At 54.9% G+C, this 19,345-nt stretch overlaps 1 protein-coding gene and 1 long non-coding RNA gene across 7 annotated transcripts in view; one reads left to right on the forward strand and one right to left on the reverse strand.

Moving 5' to 3' along the window:
* Positions 1-14,287, forward strand: part of NFATC1 (nuclear factor of activated T cells 1) — a 136,346-nt gene extending 122,059 nt beyond the window's left edge. For all 6 annotated transcript variants that reach the window (XM_034943402.3, XM_057300454.1, XM_057300455.1 and 3 more), the window contains one exon: positions 12,492-14,287. In XM_034943402.3, the coding sequence (XP_034799293.2) occupies positions 12,492-12,541 (50 nt within the window). In that variant the 3' untranslated portion in view covers positions 12,542-14,287. The remainder of the gene's footprint in view (positions 1-12,491) is intronic.
* Positions 3,617-9,237, reverse strand: LOC134729267 (uncharacterized). The gene is made up of 4 exons (XR_010110182.1): positions 8,961-9,237; positions 8,190-8,260; positions 7,741-7,960; positions 3,617-6,151 (listed from the first exon to the last, which is right to left on the reverse strand). It is a non-coding gene; the product is annotated as an uncharacterized LOC134729267 (long non-coding RNA).
* Positions 14,288-19,345: the final 5,058 nt, after the last annotated feature.

A 19,345-nucleotide genomic window follows, 5' to 3' on the forward strand; every position in this document is an offset into this window, starting at 1 on the left:
GGCTGACGTGGGAAGATCACATGAGCCCAGGAGTTCCAGACCAGCTTGGGCAACATGGTGAAATCCCACCTCTACCAAAAATACAAAAATTAGCCAGGTGTGTTGGCGCTCAGGAGCTGCTCAGGAGGCAGAGGAGAAAGGATCGCATAAACCTGGGAGATCAAGGCTGCAGTGAGCTATGATCGAACCACTGCACCTCCAGCCAGTGACAGAATGAGACCCTGCCTCAAAAAAAAAAAAAAACCCAATCTCACTCCCCACCCCCACCACCCTGGCATGCCTCCAAAGCAGGTGTCTTTTTTAAATAGCCGTTTTCTTACATAGCCACAGTGCAACTTTCACACCTAACAAAATGGCAGATTCTCTGGTAAGAGGAAGATTTAGTTGAAAGTCACATTTTAGTAAGGCAGGTTTGGGGCTGGGTACAGTGGCTCACACCTATAATCCTAGCACGTTGGGAGGCTGAGGCAAGAGGATCACTTGAGCCCAGGAGTTGGAGACCAGCCTGGGCAACATAGCAAGACCCTGTCTCTATACAATTTAAAAATTAGCCAGGCATGGTAGCATGCACCTGTGGTCCCACCTACTTGAGAGTCTGAGGAGGGAGGATTGCTTGAACCTGGGAGGTCGAGGCTGCAGTGAGCTGAGATCATTCCACTGCACACCAGCCTGGGCAACAGACAGAGCAAGACGCTGATTCTAAAAATAAAATGCAGGCCAGGCACAGTGGCTCACACCTGTAATCCCAGCACTTTGGGAGGCAACGGCAGGCAGATCACTTTAGCTCAGGAGTTTGAGACCAGCGTGACCAACATGGCGAAACCCCATCTCTACTAAAAATACAAAAATTAGCTGGGTGTGGTGGCAGGTTCCTGTAATCCTAGCTACTCAGGAGGCTGAGGCAGGAGAATCGCTTGAACCTGGAAGGTTGCAGTGAGCAGAGATCGCGCCACTGCACTCCTGCCTGGGTGACAGAGCAAGACTCCATCTCAAAAAAAAAAAAAAAAGAAGGCAGGCAAGTTTCCCATCCCACAGGAGTGGTGGTCTCCAGCCACCTCCTTTGGGAGTCCCTGGCCCACAGGATACCTGCAGTGGTGGTGGTGGGCGGGTGGTGGTGGTGGATGGGGGCTCGGAGGGGGCTCGGCTCACACCCCTGCAGCCTGGCCGGGGACCAGGGGCGTATTGGCTTCTGAGTTGCCAATGGAGCTTTTGACCTCCTGCTGCTACGCACTTCACATGGTGACATTCTATCCTGACCCTCTCTGCCACCCTACAAAGAAGGAGGCCGCCTGATCAGTGCCAGTTCACACCAAGTGCCCGTCTCCCCCTGGAACAGGCGGAGGAAGAATCGTGTTTCTGTAGCAGAGGGACAGGAGGAAGCGGGACCTACCGAGACCCAACCCCGTCACTCTCCTCGGGGTCCATTCACTTTATCTTCATTAAAAGGAGCTTTAACATTTTTATTTTTTAAATTCTGTTAATTCTGTTTGAAATGGAATTTCATAATTCGGGGGCATATATTTCCTAGTAGAACAAAGAAAGCCCTGGAAAACTGCGAGTGGTGGTTTAATGATCCCAGTGAGTGACTGGAATGGCAGTTTGGTGCAGATAAGACGGACTAGATCCGTGGAAACACGCGCCCGCATGCCGTCACGGTGGGGGGCGGAAGGACAGCCTGTCAGAATCTCCCAGGCACATGGTCCTGTACCCTGAACCCTGGCAGTTTCCACACGGCGTTTGCATTCTGTGCAACATTCAGGCTAAATAAGGAAGCAGGCAGTTAAGGTAGGAAAATTATTCTGTCTTAATGGCTGACGTCCCGAGTGGCGGTCCCGCTCCCCACCACCAGCTGCGTCCAGATGAGGGGCTTGTTTTATGAAAACTGTGACTTGTCAGGCCGTCCCTCCGTTGTCCCGTCCTCTCCTTCCAAAAATAGCAGGCCCTGTGGCGGTGGCTTATTGCGATGAAAAAGATAAAAATAAGTGAAGGCTGAAATAGGTCCTGGACTTGAGAACTTACTTTTTAATGAAACTTGAGAAGCTGTTATTTTCCACTGCTTTACAAAGCATCTTTGAAAAATGCAGAATCGTAAAGAAGGATTCTAGAGATGCTGCGACCCTGCATTTTCAGAATGTGGTGGCTCCTCGACTGTGGAGTGGCAGAACCGCCCTTGTTCTTACCCCATTTCTCAGCCGAGCGCCGGGCGCCTGGCAGTGTCGGGCAGTTTAGGGTGGACCGAGGAGGCCGTGGTGGAGGCTTCATGTAGGAGGTTATGGAAAATCCAGATATTTGCTTGTGAAGGAGGAAACATTTATGGTAGACTTTCTAAGAGGTTGCTTCTTCTCAAAAAATTTAAAAACCCACATGAGAGGTGGCCTCTTCAGTTACCTTGGTGCACACACCGGAGCCACCTCTGCATCAGACATGATATACGTACAGTGGAACAAAAGCGTTTTCCTCTTTGCTTCCTATTTTCTGATCTCTAATTTGTGGCTTTAACCATATTTTTATGTACTTAGCTCATATCTACTGTAATACCTTAAATGAGAGCCATACAAGTCTAAATGTGTATGTCAGATGGAAAAATTGAAAGCTGTGTATTCAGCAATTCAATGAAACCATAAAACAGTCAGTAAACACATCTATCATGCCCCTTTGTAATGAACGTCACAGCCATGAAAATCCATATGTTCATTAAGGTTTTCAACCACCATCAAATGGCGTTCTTACTCCAAGAATTATTAGATATTGTCAAAGCTGAGTACAGCAAATGTCATTGGGAGACATCTTAGAAGTTAGTTATTTAAGAATAGGATTTGGCCTGAGATATTTCTGGTTCTATCTGTGTCCTACCCAAATTATTACCCTCTTAGGTTACAAGACTAACTTTAGCTAAAGGTGTATTTTCTGGGAAGGTTAGCAAATTCTTTTTATAATTATCTCTTAGTTATAGGAATGGAGGAGAATGTCTTTCCTGTTTTGTTTTGCTCTTTTTAAAAAGTTATTTTTGATGACTTGTCCTCTGTGAAGAATATGCACTTTTCTGTCCCTCAGAGGATGGTGGACTAAGCTGGGGACAATTGCGTTCCTGCTGCAGGTTTAACTACGCTGTGTCCAGTGGGACGGTGGGCCTTAGAAGGGAACCTGCTGGACGGAAAGTGAGGCGGATGGGGATGCTGCGACAGGAAGAGGCAATAGGAACACGCCCCCGTAGGCCGTGGGTGGCATCACGACGGCCTTTTTTGTTTCCTGTATTGCTTTAGTGTAAAGGAAAATGACAACTCTAAAGAAGGAGCAGTCCTGCAGGACGTTCTGATGTCTGATAATTCTGAGGCCTGTGTCCTTGCCAAACTGTCTGGTTTGTTTAGCGGTCATAGATAAATACTCTTAGACTTGAATAATCATAGCAGAATTGGTTGTTGATTGGAACTAACGTAACCATTGAAAAAGAGGGAAGATGCTTTTAAATGTGTTTCATGCAATTAAGTTAGTGGTACCTATATGAACAAATATGCTTTTTAAAAATTGACACAAAAATCGTTTATGCAAGTTACAGTCTTCATCTGTGTTACTTAAACTTTTTAACTGCAAGGATTAAACAGTATATTTGGGTTAGCGTGGCTGAACCACATTGTTTATTCTTTAAGCCCAAATCCAGTTCCTAAAAACAATTCTAGCGCTGCCTCTCCCGGCTCTTCACTGCACGCAGCCTGAGGGTGTCGTTGTCTGTGCTGCACCCTGGTGCTCAGTGGGTCTCCAGCTGGCACAGTCACCACCACTCCCAGATGGGCTCTGCCGGGGACAGGGATGGAGCAGACTGCATGGGCCTGGCGTGCGGGTGACCAGGTAGAGGCAGCTCAGCTGTGTCTGAACAGCTTTTCCCATCGCTTTCCCGGTCGACATTCATGGCGGCCACTGCGTCCAATGACAGGCACAGTCAATTCTTTGAGACAGAAAGGGAAGGACAACACTAATGTCCCCATGAACCCCAGAAACATGAAGGAGGGGCACACGCCCACAGTAGAACATCTGGAAGCTGAGCGTGGCAGTGTAAAGGGCGATGGAGCCCCCGGGCCCAGCCTGTTTCGCACTGCCTGCTTGTGTTCTGATGGGCGGTAACTGAGGGTCCACCAGGAAGTGCCTGGCACCCCCCCTCTCGCTCGTGAAAGAGGCAGATCAGAGCACCTGAGAGGGTGTCCTTGACAAGTGTTTTGTCACATCGTTCAGCCATATAGAAAACAGACTTGGAAAAATCTGAGATCCCCCAAGGAGCCACCGCTCATTGCCCAGGGCGTGGCCCACAGCAAGGCTGCTCCTGCCCCCGCTACTCACCGCAGTGTGAGGATGGGCTGACCTGACCGCCCAGTCCTGTCTTCAAAACGAGACTAAGGGTAGCACCCAGCTCCAAGGAGAGCTGTGCCGGGTGCTCTGGAGGGGTGTTAGGACCCCTGGCACCCAGTGTCCCTCAGCGGACGGCCGTTGATTCTGTAACAAGGCGGCCAGTGCCCACGGTGCAGGCAGGAGGCACCTTATCCCCGACTTGGGCTCCGATCCAGGAGGAAGTTGTTTCTCCGTGTGAGATGCTGAAGAGTCCGCCCATTCACAGAGCAGAACGAGGTCTCAGTCAAACCTCTTCCCACAGATTAGCCCCCAGGATGTGTCCTGAGCCCTGCAGGACTGGGCAGAAGGTGAGGATGGGCCCTTCCAGGCTCCCTTTTGCTAAACCTTGTTCTACCAGAGCGTTCAGGTGCAAAGACCTCGCCTCAGAAAGGCTTCAGAGCCTCCGGCAGCTGGCAGGCTGCTCACAGATCTCCGAGCCATGGTTTGAACAAGGCAGCAGGAAAGTGGGAGAATTTTAGTCTGAGAAGATTTGGAAAATCCTTAGGAATTGCTGACTTCCAAGTTGTTTCATTACCATCTGAAAAACCCTTACAAGGCTTGGGCTTTCCTGGAAAACAGGAGATCAGGCTATTTATTTTTTATTTTTTTATTTTTTTTCCTGAGACAGGGTCTTGCTCTGTCACCCAGGCTGGAATGCAGTGGTACAATCTCAGCTCACTGCAGCCTCAACCTCCTGGGCTCAAGCCATCCTCCCACCTCAGCCTCCCAAGTAGCTGGGACCACAGGTGCACACCACCATGTCTGGCTAATTTTTACATTTGTTTGTAGAGATGGGGGGTGGTCTCACTACATTGCCCAGGCTGGTCTTGAACTTTTGGCCTCAAGTGATCCTCCCGCCTTGGCCTCCCAAAGTGCTGGGATTACAGGTGTGAGCCACCATGCCTGGTCTTAGGTCAGTTTTTAAAACAACAGCAAGATTTTTTTTATGTTGTTTCTGCCATGTTTTAGGAATTGCTTTTCCTCCCGGCGCTTGCATGTTTAAATTTTTATACTCAGAATGTTGAAGGGACGCCCTGCATTTCAGGATCCTGGGTCTCCATCCGTGAAGGACTTTCCTTCTGTGGGTCTTTCCTCTTGCAGCTTAAAGTGGGATTATTTTCACTTTATTCAGAGGCCCTGTTAGTCACAGCCAAGCACAGATGTGCTCGCTGTCGCTCCTTTGCTGGAGTCGGAAGTAGGACAGTTGGTGATAAAGTCCTGGACGGGCGAGATAAGTGGCGTTGGCAGAGCTCTGTTGTCCAGACAGCAAGAAACCGGCTGCCCCCAGGAAGCGGGGATGGAGGGCACACACCAGGAGAGGGGGCGTTTTGACCGTCGGCAGGGGTGCCACTTGGAAGTCAGATTTAAAATGGAATCAAAACTGGTAGAATTAGGGTCTGCAGTGGGAAACTTGACGGAGCCCATCAGGCAACAGCCTTCTCGAAGCCCCTCCGGGCCCCTCATGGGAGGGGATCCCCCGCTGCGCTGCCGGGAGGTCCAGACGAAATGTTGGAGCTGGAGAGTCGGCAGCCCTCGCGTGGCGTTGCTGCCTCTGCAGATGCCTCCGAAGGGACTCGGTGTGTCTCGGAGCTGGAGAGTCGGCAGCCCTCACGTGGCGTTGCTGCCTCTGCAGATGCCTCTGAAGGGACTCGGTGTGTCTCGGTGTTGATTTCAGAACAGGGCAGATGCCGACGTGTCCCGGTGGCTCTCACAGCACAGTGGAAGGCGAGTGGCAGCTCCGACATCCTGCTCCGCCGGCGCCTCTGGCCACCTGCCTCCCCCACCCCCACATAAAAAAAGTTTAAGGCACATTTAAGCTAGTACCGGAGAAATGACTGAAAAATAAGTATAGCCAAGCAGCAGAAGACTCTGTGTGTGTGTGTGGGAGGGGGCATCCACCACTGATGTGTGTCCGTGTGTGTGGGGGCATCCGCTGATGTGTGTGTCTGTGTGTGTGTCGGGGGGGAGCATCCACTGATGTGTGTGGGGGGGGGGCATCCGCTGATGTGTGTGTCTGTGTGTGTGTAGGGGGGCATCCACTGATGTGTATGTCTGTGTGTGTGTCGGGGGGGCATCCACTGATGTGTGTGTCTGTGTGTGTGTAGGGGGGGAGCATCCACTGATGTGTGTGTGTGGGAGGGAGCATCCACTGATGTGTGTCCGTGTGTGGGCATCCGCTGATGTGTGTGTCTGTGTGTGTGGGGGGGGGCATCCGCTGATGTGTGTGTCTGTGTGTGTGGGGGGGCATCTACTGATGTGTGTGTCTGTGTGTGTGTCGGGGGGCATCCACTGATGTGTGTGTCTGTGTGTGTGTAGGAGAGGAGCATCCGCTGATTGTGTGTGTGGGGGGGTATCCACTGATGTGTGTGTCTGTGTGTGTGTCGGGGGGCATCCACTGATGTGTGTGTCTGTGTGTGTGTAGGAGGGGAGCATCCACTGATGTGTGTGTCTGTCTGTGTGAGGGGTGCATCCACTGATGTGTGTCCGTGTGTGTGGGGGCATCCGCTGATGTGTATGTCTGTGTGTGGGAGGGGCATCCGCTGATGTGTGTGTCTGTGTGTGTGGGGGCGTCTGCTGATGTGTGTGTCTGTGTGGGGGGGGGGCATCCACTGATGTGTATGTCTGTGTGTGTGGGGGCGTCTGCTGATGTGTGTGTTTTGTGTGTGGGAGGGTGTCTGCTGATTGTGTGTGGGGAGGGGGCGTCTGCTGATATGTGTGTCTGTGCGTGTGTGGGGGGGCGTCTGCTGATGTGTGTGTTTTGTGTGTGGGGAGGGGGCGTCCACTGATGTGTGTGTCTGTTGGGGGGGCTGTCTGCTGATGTGTGTTTTGTTTTGTGTGGGGGGAGGGGGTGTCCACTGATGTTTGTGTCTGTGTATGGGGGTGGGTATCTGCTGATGTGTTTTGTGGGGGGGGGGGGGTGTGTCCACTGATGTGTGTGTCTGGGTGTAGGGGGGGTGGCATCTGCTGATGTGTGTGTTTTGTGTGTAGAGGGGTGCGTCTACTGATGTCTGGGTGTAGGGGCTGGCGCCTGCTGATGTGTGTGTTTTGTGTGTGGTGGGGGGTGTCCACTGATGTTTGTGTCTCTGTGTGTGTCTGGGGGGGTGCGTCCACTGATTGTGTCTGGGTGGGGGGGGCGTCTGCTGGTGTGTGTGTTTTGTGTGTGTGTTGGGGGGGTGCGTCTACTGATGTCTGTGTGTGGAGGGTATCTGCTGATGTGTTTTGTGTGTGGGGGGGTGCGTCCACTGATGTGTGTGTCTGTGGGGGGTGTCTGCTGATGTGTGTGTTTTGCTTGTGTTAAAAGGCGCACACCGCAGGAAAGGAAAGTGGCAGTAAACACCCCCGCCCCCAGCCTTCCCTCACCTCAGATACGCCAAGTTCCGGGCACTGAGCACCCTGCAGGTGAAACAGGGAGGACCAGAGAGGGAAGGGACAGGGGGCCAGATTTGGAGGAGAGAGGACGGACTCCTGGGGCCAGGAGCTGGCTGGGCAGGGTGGGAACCCTCCTGTCCCAGGGTCTGAGTCGTCCCCCAGGCACCAGCCAGTAGGCCCATCCAGCTTTCCATGACTTTCCTAGTAAGTACTGAAAGAAAAAAACACACATCTAACACTGTGGCTTGCCCAGCGCCCGGCCCCAGGCCGCCATCTGGGAGGATCTGGGGGCAGGTGGCTGTTCAGGGCCCAGCAGAGCCGGCTGAGCTCAGACCCCAGTGAGGGTCAGTCCCGCCCTGTCAGCTCTGGGGTCCCTGGCAGCCATTCCCACTCTTCGAGCCCTCCGTGGTCCCCGTGAACAGACTGGGTGACTACAGTACCTGTCTTTGCCGCTCCCGGGGCTGTTGCAAGGAGCAAGCAGGTGCACGGAGGGCCAAGCAGGGCTGCATAACTGCTGGGGAAATGGTAGTTTGTTCATTCCTTAAAATGTAAGATCCTTAATTGCTTTCAGAAACCGGGCATTCAGAAACGCAGAAAAATGTTGCTTCCAAGCCAGGCAGCAAGGGGGCAAAATATATCAAACAGCGTTCAGGCCCTGGCAGCTCCGTTCTGGCCCTCGTCATTCCCAGCATAGAGAAACAAAACTCCTGCGTGAAACTTAAGAGGTGAACTTTGGGTAGCTCACTACAGGGTGAAGTTTAAATGTCAACTTTCTTTCAAAATGATGATCAAAAAGAAGAAACTGGTTATGTGAAGGTACGAATACTTGACTGAGAAAGGCGTCTCGCCTACGGCTTGTTTACGCACAGCTAGTGAGAGCTTGCGTGGCCCCAGCAAGGGCGCAGATAAGATTCACAGGTGAGGCAGTGAAAGCCACGCCTGCCCTTGTACTTGGTAGTTTTTATATTTAAAAATGTACTGATTTCCTCCTTCACTCAATTCCAGATGTGTATAGAGAGGTGGGTATGAGTGTGGGTGTGTGGATGTGGCCTCGAGGGAGGCTCTCAGCCTGCAGCCAGGATTCAAAACGCCACACTCGAGTTTTAGGAAAAAACAATAGTTTCCACCTGAGGAGTACTTTAGAGAAAAATCTAATATAAGGGGGAAAAAAAGCCCTCCTTATTAAATTAAATTGTGGTATAACAGCTCACCACATCCTGTTGCGGGGACATCTGACGTTAGGCAAAGTAAGTTTCCTCTTTCAGGTCTCCCACACGCCGTGAGGGTCACATGCTACCTGCAATTCAAAATATGCTAGGAAGGGAAAAAACCCTTTGTGTCTGTGGAAAAGCTGAATAAGAAGATGGAAATTATCAGCAGAGAGAGCTGGTATGGGAAGCCGTAGGTGTCATCGGCAACCATACCCTACCCAAGGAAGCCGCCCCCGGAATAGCAAGGGCAGGGCCGGGCAGCTGTGGCTGACCTCATGGGTCAGAAGTGCTCGTGGCGGGAAGGAGTTGGGGGGTGGGGGGGCGGTCCTGTCTTTCAGCCCAGCGCCAGCGAGCCACATGGCCTCAGACCAACCCCAGGATGGGCCCGTTGTCCACCTGTGAAAGGGGAAGCCGTGGCTTTCCTCTCAGGGCTACGGCACAGGCCGTGTCTGCGGGGCGAGTACGGCTCCACGTACGGCTCTCGTCCGCGGTGTGGATGGGTGGGCGGTACAGCCTCCTCTGCGGTTCGGTTGCTGTGCTGTCCTCTGCTGAGTGGTGTCAGGGTTGTCCATCCCGCTCTCTGTCAGCTGCTGCCATGGGGCAGCGGGAAGGCCCTGGAGGGTGCCTGGGCTGTGTCTGGTCCCGGCCACGCGTCCCTGCAGCGTCTGAGACCTTGTGGAACACACTTGACCCGGCGCTGGGACGGGGTCGGCCCACACGCACCGCCAGCCCGCAGGAGTGAGGTGCAGGCTGCTGCTGGCTCCTTAGGCCTCCACAGCTCTCTTGAGGCCGGCCCTCCTCCCCTCCCGAGAGCTCAGCAGCCGCAGACCCAGGCAGAGAGAGCTGTGGCGGCCCCCAGCGGGAACCTGGGTGGCCGGGGGACACACCGAGGAACTTTCCGCCCCCCAACGGGCTCTCCCACCGAGGCTCAGGTGCTCGTGGGCAGCAAGGGGAAGCCCCACGGCCACGCTGCTTCCCTTTCACCCTCAGCGACGCGCCCTCCTGTGCCCGCGGGGAACAAGACGGCTCTCGGCGGCCATGCAGGCGGCCTGTCCCACCAACACGATGGAGACCTCAGACGCCGTCCCCACCCTGTCACTGTCACCATCACCCATCCTGTCCCCTCACGCCTCCCCACATCCCATCATTACTACCCCTCAGTCCTCCCCACGTCCCACCGTCGTTACCCCTCAGTCCTCCCCACATGCCACCGTCATTACCCCTCAGTCCTCCCCACATGCCACCGTCATTACCCCTCAGTCCTCCCCACATGCCACCGTCGTTACCCCTCAGTCCTCCCCACATGCCACCGTCGTTACCCCTCAGTCCTCCCCACGTCCCACCGTCGTTACCCCTCAGTCCTCCCCACATGCCACCGTCGTTACCCCTCAGTCCTCCCCACATGCCACCGTCCTTACCCCTCAGTCCTCCCCACATGCCACTGTCGTTACCCCTCAGTCCTCCCCACATGCCACCGTCGTTACCCCTCAGTCCTCCCCGCGTCCCACCGTCGTTACCCCTCAGTCCTCCCCGCGTCCCACCGTCGTTACCTCTCAGGCCTCCCTCCTGTCCCTGTCGCTGTTACCCTTCAGGGTCCACTCATGGCTTCATTATTTCTTTGTAGTGTCCCCACCTTTCCCCTGTGTTGATCATTTAGGCCTCTTTCGACCCCACAATCACTATTCTGACTGGAGTCCTTTCTTTTGGAGCTCCGCTGGCCAGGGCTGGATGAGGACCTGAACCCGGTCTCTTCATGCATTGGGCAGCCTCCCTTCCCCCACAGGTGGGGCCTGTTCTGAGCTACCTGAACCCCCACCGTGTCTTCCTCCTGGGCAGGTGGCTCCTCCTGCCTCTTTGCAGACGTCTTTTGTAGCAAGGCTGAACCAGCGCAGTGGGAAAGGAGTTAACTGGTCTCGAATTCTGGGGCATCCCCGTTTCATGCCACAGATGCCAAGCACAGCAGGGCATGGAGCTCCTGGGGGCCGCTGCACTCAGCAGCACAGTGGGCGGGAGGACGCTGAGCAACCAGCAGCCCAGGGCGTTTGGGTGGGGACGTGCGACCCCCACACAGAACAGAGCCGTCTTTCTCTCTGCGTTGTGCCGAGGCCCCGCGGCGGTGCCCGAGTGTCACGGAAAGTGCCCGTGGTGAGGAGCTGCCGTGCGCACTCCGGGACAAGTCAGGTCCTGCGTGCCAGTCCGGGAGCAGCCTGCGAGCACCTGGGCCCTGTCGTTATCCCCGTTAGTGTTTGTGAAGAGTCACACGGAGGGGCGGGAGCCCGGGCTCCTTCTGGTGCCTTCCACACTGGGGGTGGAGCCCTCTGCAGAGAGCCTGGCTCTGCGTCCTGTGGCTGAGTGCCAGGTCCCGTCTTGGGCAGAGCCCAGGATCAGCGTGGCTATGAGCAGCGCCGGCGGGGAGCCCACGCGTGCCTGTGTCTTTACAGAGGCTGAGCTCCCACACAGGACAGAGTTGGGACCTTCTGTGGGCGCCATGTCAGGAGCTGCTGCTGGCGGGGCCGGGCATGTGGGGCACCTTTGCTTGCCCGGGTCTCTGGCCCCGCAGAGCCTTGGGCGAGCCAGCCTCGGGTGTGTGTTTGCAGCCAGGATTCCTCCTGGAGCTCAGTGCCAGTGTGTCCTGTTATCAGTTCCCATGACACAATTCCTGGTTCTCCATCTGTGTTTTATTATTGTTATTCTTAAAAATAGTCAGGGGGGTTGCTGAAAGGGAATTTGGGGAAGGGAGTGGGGTGATGAAATGCACACTACTAATTGCTCCAGGAAGCCGCCCTGAGACAGGCCGGGGCCTTTGCAGAAACACGTGGGGCTTATCTGGGCTCTGGGCGCTCCAGCCCATGGCAGAGGGAAGCCCGGGCAGTTCCGTGACGTCAGCGCACGCCCCACCAGAACCTGGGAGGGAGATGGGACGTGGCGACAGTGCTGGTGGCACATCCCCTATCTCAGCGCCCATCAGGGCGGCCACAGCAGGAGGTGGGTGGGGCGGGGATGCATGCAGCTCACAAAGGCCCTAACGGTGCCGCTCGTTTCCTCTGCGTCTGCCAGAAGTCACAGGTGACGGGGAACGTCACTGGCCTGTGGGGGACTCAGGGACTCTGCCATCCAAAGGGAAATAAAAATCAGGAAGAGCCTGAGAGGGAGGCTCAGGCGACACTGGTGCTGACACCACAGAAGTGCTGGTGTGGACCTGTGGGTTGCTTGGTTCGTGGAGAGACAGCCACAGCATCTTCCCAGCATCGCGGCCGGCACCTGGCACCTGCACTTTGGCCGTCAGAGACGTGCTGGCACCGTGCTACGGACGAGGGCGGTCACTCTGGCGACCCCAGCTCTCTGCCGAGGCAGCCAGGCACTGGCTCACGACACTCATGGACCAGGGCGGGACCGAGGAGGAAATGCGGGTTCCTGGGGAGATGCCTTGTCACAGGCGTGAGCGTCACTGATGGAGAAGCAGGGCTGGGGGCGTTGCTTTGATGTTTATGGTATTTCTCTAATACTTTCTCAATTTTTCTTTTCTTACAGTAAATGAAATAATACGAAATGACCTCTCCAGCACGAACACCCACTCCTAGTTGCCACATTGGAGCACTCAGTTCAGCGGGGGTATGCTGACTTCAGCAGACAAAGACTTTTGAATAAATAAACTGAACGCACACCTGGTACCACTCAGAACCTCCAACTGACTGAATGCCAGGAGCTGAACATTAATATGTGCAAAGATTGGCTCTCCAACAAGAAGGAAAGCAGGGAGGAAGGGAGACCACTGTGTCTCCTGGAGGAGAAGTCATCTCATGACAACAGAAGGGAGGTGGCCGGGCTGAGCACGGGAGACCCACCGTGCAGGGGCCTTTCATGGGAACGGCCCACATGCAGTTTGACCCCACGCCCAGCCCTTCTGGCACCCCTGGGGTTCAATACTGGAAGTGCCTTATTTAACCAGACCATCAGGGCATCATAGAATTGAGCATTGAATTTGCTACTGTAGGAGTATTTTTAGGAGCAGAAACTGCAAACACATTTCATTGTGAGGTTTTACCCTCTGTATGAATGAAGAGAACGCTGGAAGGCTGCGAGAGGACTCTAGTATGACTCTCCAACATTTGGAACGTTTCCTGGGCTGTCACGTACACTCCTGCTGCCTTACACAGTGCATTTTAGAATCTTCCAGTCTGTCATCTCAGCTCTTTTGTAACATGCTTCCCTTGTCTGCGCGGTTGAAACCGTAGGCTTGTTCATAGTCGCATGCTCGCATCTTTGTTTTTAATCTGGCTTCGAACATAGCACAAGTAAGTTGAATAGCACATCAATAGGTTACTGGACAAAAGCAGAAAAACCTGTTACAGGATAGCCTGCATTTGCATGTGTGTACATATCTAGGCATCTATTTATGTATAAATAATAACAGAGCCGACGTGTCCTCGCCCGGGAGGGCTTCCCTGTCAGCAATAACCGGCATCCGTTTTGGAACCTGCGTCTGGGGCTCCAGGCGCTGCTCTTGCTGGCGTCCATCGCCGCCTCGGACGGCCGTGCGTTTTCTCGTCTCACGCAGTTCGAGGAGGACCCTAGAAAGCCAGGAGCTGTGATTCACAGTAGCTGTAGGTTACCAGACGGCAACATTAGAAAGTGATTGTAAATAACATGCAACCTAAGTGTAATATATTTGTTCAGTTATAAGATGATTGTTTCACAGAAGCCTTACCACTCTCTGCTTCATCTAAGAAAACCAATACCAAAAACGCCGCTTTAATGCTCAGCCCTGCGTCCTGTGTTTTCAGATAAGTTACTGTTAACAGGTAGGTTCGTGTAGGCCTTGCTGGGCACTCTGTACAATTAATTGCTTATTACGTATGATTACTCGCAGCAATCTATTGTTCCATATAACCAAAAAGCATGGTTTATTCATTAAAACACGGTTGACCCGAACTCGTGCCTTAGGAATTAATGCCCCCTTATGGAACCTGCCTGAATTGCACCTGCGGGTGGAGGCTCCGGCTGTGAAGTCACTGAACAGAACGTCGCTGATGGAGAAAGGGCTCCCGCAGAAGGAACGGCCTGTACCGTGCACTCCGGCACAATCGCGTCTCTTGTGTCTCACTCACGGAAAGAAACAACCTGAAGGCCATCCCGTGGGTCTGCATGTAACCGTGAAGACGTGTGGCCGCGTCCCACCTGCGGCTGGGTACCCTGCACCCGGCACTGTAGGAGTCACATGCAGCCTTTCTCAGGGGACTATCATTGAAAAGGAAACATTTGATGTCTGTGTCAGCTGTCTTTGTAGTTAGGAAATAGATCCAATAAAGCCGTATTTTTTTGCCGGACAGGCGTAGTCTGCGAGTGGTTCATGACACACGTGGAAGATGCCGCTTTGTTCTCAGAGTGTGTTTTCGGTGGCGTGTACTTGGATCGTCTGTGAAACGAACCTCGTGTTGGGAAGGCTGTGTAGACGCGGCCATTCGCCGTTGGAAGGGCATCTTGCCAGTAGAGCTGTTGCCTTTCTTCTATGTTTAGGTAAAAACCTGCCGTAGAAATTTGCGAGACGCCGGATAGTTCCCAGGCCCTGTAACTGAAGCAGCTCAGAAATGTTCATCTGGGCGAGGTGGAGAAGGAACTCCTGCTAGTGCCAAATGTTTTTGCTCAGAGGAATATCCCGGGTGAGGCTCTGGCCACACACACAGTCACACGCCATTTGACAATCATCTGGCGAGGAAACGTGTGTGGAAACCCACAGGTTGTCACCGTGTCTCCCCGCTTCTTGAAGCTGCTCTTCCCCTTTTCCCCACCAAAGCTCCCTACTTCACGTTTGGGTGGGAAAATATTACCTGGCCATGAGTTAAAATATGAAACTTGGAACTTTTACAGTAATTATTGTTCTCATCTTTCAGAAACATTTTTCATTTAGGACTCTATAAAATGCAAGAATTCTGATTTCTTTTGCTCAGAGGTGTACAGATTGAGTTAAAGGACTAGGGAAGTCATCACCACCTAAAGCGATTAGTAAGCATCTATCCCCCAGTGTTCTGCGCTTGACAATATTTGAAGTGAGCCTGAGAACATCGTCGAAGGTCCCGCGTGGGGTGGCGTGAGGAGAGCACAGAGGCCGGCGTTCGCGGGAGCCGGGAGGAGACCTCACAGGCGTCAGGAGCCCTCGGCTGTTAGCGAGTAGGGAAGGTCCCGCGTGGGGTGGCGTGAGGAGAGCACAGAGGCCACTGTTCTGGGGGGAGCCGGGAGGAGGCCTCACAGGCGTCAGGAGCCCTCGGCTCTCCGAGTAGGGAAGGTCCCGCGTGGGGTGGCGTGAGGAGAGCACAGAGGCCACTGTTCTGGGGGGAGCCGGGAGGAGACCTCACAGGCGTCAGGAGCCCTCGGCTCTCAGCAAGTAGGGAAGGTCCCGCGTGGGGTGGCGTGAGGAGAGCACAGAGGCCGGCGTTCGGGGAAGCCGGGAGGAGACCTCACAGGCGTCAGGAGCCCTCGGCTCTCCGAGTAGGGAAGGTCCCGCGTGGGGTGGCGTGAGGAGAGCACAGAGGCCGGCGTTCGGGGGAGCCGGGAGGAGACCTCACAGGCGTCAGGAGCCCTCGGCTCTCCGAGTAGGGAAGGTCCCGCGTGGGGTGGTGTGAGGAGAGCACAGAGGCCGGCGTTCGCGGGAGTCGGGAGGAGACCTCACAGGCGTCAGGAGCCCTCGGCTCTCCGAGTAGGGAAGGTCCCGCGTGGGGTGGTGTGAGGAGAGCACAGAGGCCGGCGTTCGCGGGAGTCGGGAGGAGACCTCACAGGCGTCAGGAGCCCTCGGCTCTCAGCAAGTAGGGAAGGTCCCGCGTGGGGTGGCGTGAGGAGAGCACAGAGGCCGGCGTTCGGGGGAGCCGGGAGGAGACCTCACAGGCGTCAGGAGCCCTCGGCTCTCCGAGTAGGGAAGGTCCCACGTGGGGTGGCGTGAGGAGAGCACAGAGGCCACTGTTCTGGGGGGAGCCGGGAGGAGGCCTCACAGGCGTCAGGAGCCCTCGGCTCTCCGAGTAGGGAAGGTCCCGCGTGGGGTGGTGTGAGGAGGGCACAGAGACCGCTGTTCTGGGGGGAGCCCTCAGCTCTCAGCGAGTAGGGGAGAGCTGGTTAAGCCCTTGCTTTTCTCCAACTGGCCCCAGTCGGGGCCTAACAGAGCCTTGGACTGTTCAACCCGGAGGCGGCCAGCACGCGCCCATCGCTTCCCTCTGCCGAAGCGGGCGGAGCTGTCCACGCAGAATGCACTGGAAGCTCTTTCTTGGTTTCAAAGTGACTTTTTGAAACCTCCTTGGTTGTCCTCAACCCCAGTAACAGAATATTCCAAAATTATGAATGTATAAAGTGATGGTTTCTGCAGAAGAGGTTGAGCTTCTGCGAATAACCCTCTTAGTGTTTGTGCCTTTTAGGTTGATTTTGAGTAATTAGAAAAATGCACCCACAGGCTGATTTCCAGCCAGAGGTCCTGCCTGTCGGGGGGAAAAGCTGTTGGGCAGTTACGTGTGCCACCCTCGTGTACACCAGAACCAAGACTGCGTTTTCCTGGAAAGCAGAGAGAGAGGTCAGCTTCGGGAGGCAGTGGAACTACCTTCCTGGTCTTCGCTGGCCTCTAGCACGCGGTCCTCGGTGACCGAAATCCTGGGGGAACCTTAGGGATGGGGCGTTTTCTGAGACTCAGCCAGAGGCAGAGCAGCCGCATCCGCGCGTAAGATCACGTTTGCTTTGCTCCTGAGCGGAGACTGGGTGGCACAAAAGTAATATAAGTATCAAGTTTCCCCTCAGAGCCAAGTGGAGCCCAGGAAAGACCCAAGTGCTTGAGCTTCCGGCCCTGGCAAGGGCATCTTGTTATATGAACAGCCTGGGGCCCCTTGCCCCAGCATTCCCCTCCCCACCCGGGACACACCCTGGCCCCACTTCTAGAGAAGGACCCAAAAAATCGGCTGTTTCCGCCAGTTCCGCCACGTTCCCCACATGGCGTCCTCACCAGTGACATCACCGGAGGCTGTCTCGTCTCAACGTGAATATTTTTAAAAATTCGTCCCATGTTGAAATTAACAAGCTACACCTGAGTGAGTGTTTGGAGCGAGCTCAGGGTGCGCTGACGCCGAGATAAAATAACCTCTTTAAGAGAAGCCCCGGACCAGCTTCGTGGGTTTTTTAACATTGTAAATTCACCTAAGATGAAAGCAACCGCTTTAAAACATGTAATTCTGTGGTGTACATTCACAAGGTTACGTAGCCACCATCTTTATGTCCACAATATTTTTGTCACCCCCAGAGAAACCCCCGTGGCCTTGGGAGCTGCTCCCCGTCTCCTCCCTGGGACCTCGGGTTCACACATCTCTGGGTTTGCCTGTCCGGGCATTTCATGCCAATGGAATCATGAACGTGGGGCCCTCTGTGGCTGGCGTCTTCCCCGTAGTGTTTCTGAAGGTCATGTGTTTCCCAAGGTCATCCATGTGGTCACGTGGGTCAGTATTTCATCCCTTTTTATGACCAAGTCATGTTCCCCGGCTGATGGGGACCCCACGTCGTGCTGGTCCTTTGTCGGCTGGCGGACACGGTGGCTCCCACCTCCTGGCCATTGTCAGCCACGCTGCTGTGAACGTTGGTGTTCTGATTTTTGTTCAGGTCCCTGTTTTCAATTCTTTGGGGCATATTCCCTGGGAGTAGAACTCCTGGGTATTACGGTAATTGTACGTTTAACTTTTTGAGGAACTGTTTTCTCCTCCTCAGTTTTTAAATTATCCATCCCTAAGACAGATCCTGGCTCACTAACCTAATTTGGAATCACATATGTGAAGCACATCATATTTATAATTATTTATGCCAAAAAAATTAAGTTAGGTAGAAGATGACTAAACGTTCATTTATACCAAAGCAGAAAGCAGACCCCCCAGCTGACCCCGCCTGCAGCCCTCCGGCCAACCCCCACCCTGTGCCTGCCTGTAGCCCTCCGGCCAACCCCCACCCTGTGCCCGCCTGCAGCCCCTCAATGCCTGCCCCCAGCTTCCCCAGCAGACCCCTCCGGTGTCCGCCTGCAGTCCCTGTGGCTGTCCCCTGTGCCTGCGTGCAGCACCCCTGACAGACTCTCCTGTCTCCTCCTGCAGCCCCCCGCCCCCCGGCAGACCCTCCTGTCTCCTCCTGCAGCCCCCCGCCCCCCGGCAGACCCTCCTGTCTCCTCCTGCAGCCCCCCGCCCCCCGGCAGACCCTCCTGTCTCCTCCTGCAGCCCCCTGCCCTCGGCAGACCCTCCTGTCTCCTCTTGCAGCCCCCCACCCCTCGGCAGACCCTCCTGTCTCCGCCTGCAGCCCCCTCCAGCAGACCCCCCCACCTTGGGTTTCTGCCAGGACCTAAATGCAGTGTCTGAGTCGCCGCAACGGTGCCCACAGAGCCCCAGATGACACACGTTCATTTTACTTCACATATAAATTAGAGAAAAGAGCCTTGGTGAGGATGTCGGTGCTGAGACGTAATCACGCGAGTGAACGTGTTTCATGAGGAAAGCGGCTTCTGCCGACATCTATGCAGCGATTTTCCTGCTGACCCTAGAACTCAGCATCCCGACCTTTCTATAAACACAGCTGCAGAGCCACTTGGCCTTTTCCAGATTGTGTCGTCAGAAAGCGACTACCATCTCCACGTGGCTGTTCTCTCTGGGATCGACGAGTTTTTCAGCACGGGGGACTTGGGTCCCATCTTCCCAGCAGGACAGAGCGGAGTGGCTCCTTCCTCAGAGTGCGGCCGGAGGGCGGATGCGCTGCCGCTGCTGTGAATAGTTTAATTCAAAGAGCACTTTTGTGTCCAGCAGGCATTGCCCTTTTCCCAAAAAGGAGGGAAATGTTCACGAGCATCTATTCTGGGGCAGCCTGAGTCCCATCCGGACGACGGGGAGCTCGGGGTGGCCTGGGTCCCATCCGGATGGGGAGGAGCTGGGGGTGGCCTGGGTCCCATTCAGACGGTGGGGAGCTGGGGGCGGCCTGGGTCCCATCTGGATGGGAAGGAGTTGGGGGTGATCTGGGTCCCATCTGGATGGCGGGGAGCTGGGGGCGGCCTGGGTCCCATCCAGACGGTGGGGAGCTGGGGGCGGCCTGGGTCCCATCCAGACAGGGGGAGCTGGGTGATTCAGGCCCACAGCACTCAGCCTCTCATGGGCCATTTCCCCTCCTTGCCATGCCCACTTTTCCGACCTGGGCATTAGGAGCACGGTCTGGGCTCCCACTGCACCCCCTACGGCTTTTCCCAGCCGAGAATCTGCAGAGGTGCATTTTCCAAATTGCGTGTTTGTTTCTGAGCGGTCTGCTGTCTCCACAGACCCCTGGTAGTGTGAGTGTTGCCTTACGGGGTCCCTGGGTAGCACAAACACCACGCCACTCTCACGCTGCCCAGCACAGAT

Source organism: Pan paniscus, chromosome 17 (genome assembly GCF_029289425.2).
Source record: "Pan paniscus chromosome 17, NHGRI_mPanPan1-v2.0_pri, whole genome shotgun sequence".
In the NCBI taxonomy this organism is placed as follows: domain Eukaryota; kingdom Metazoa; phylum Chordata; class Mammalia; order Primates; family Hominidae; genus Pan; species Pan paniscus.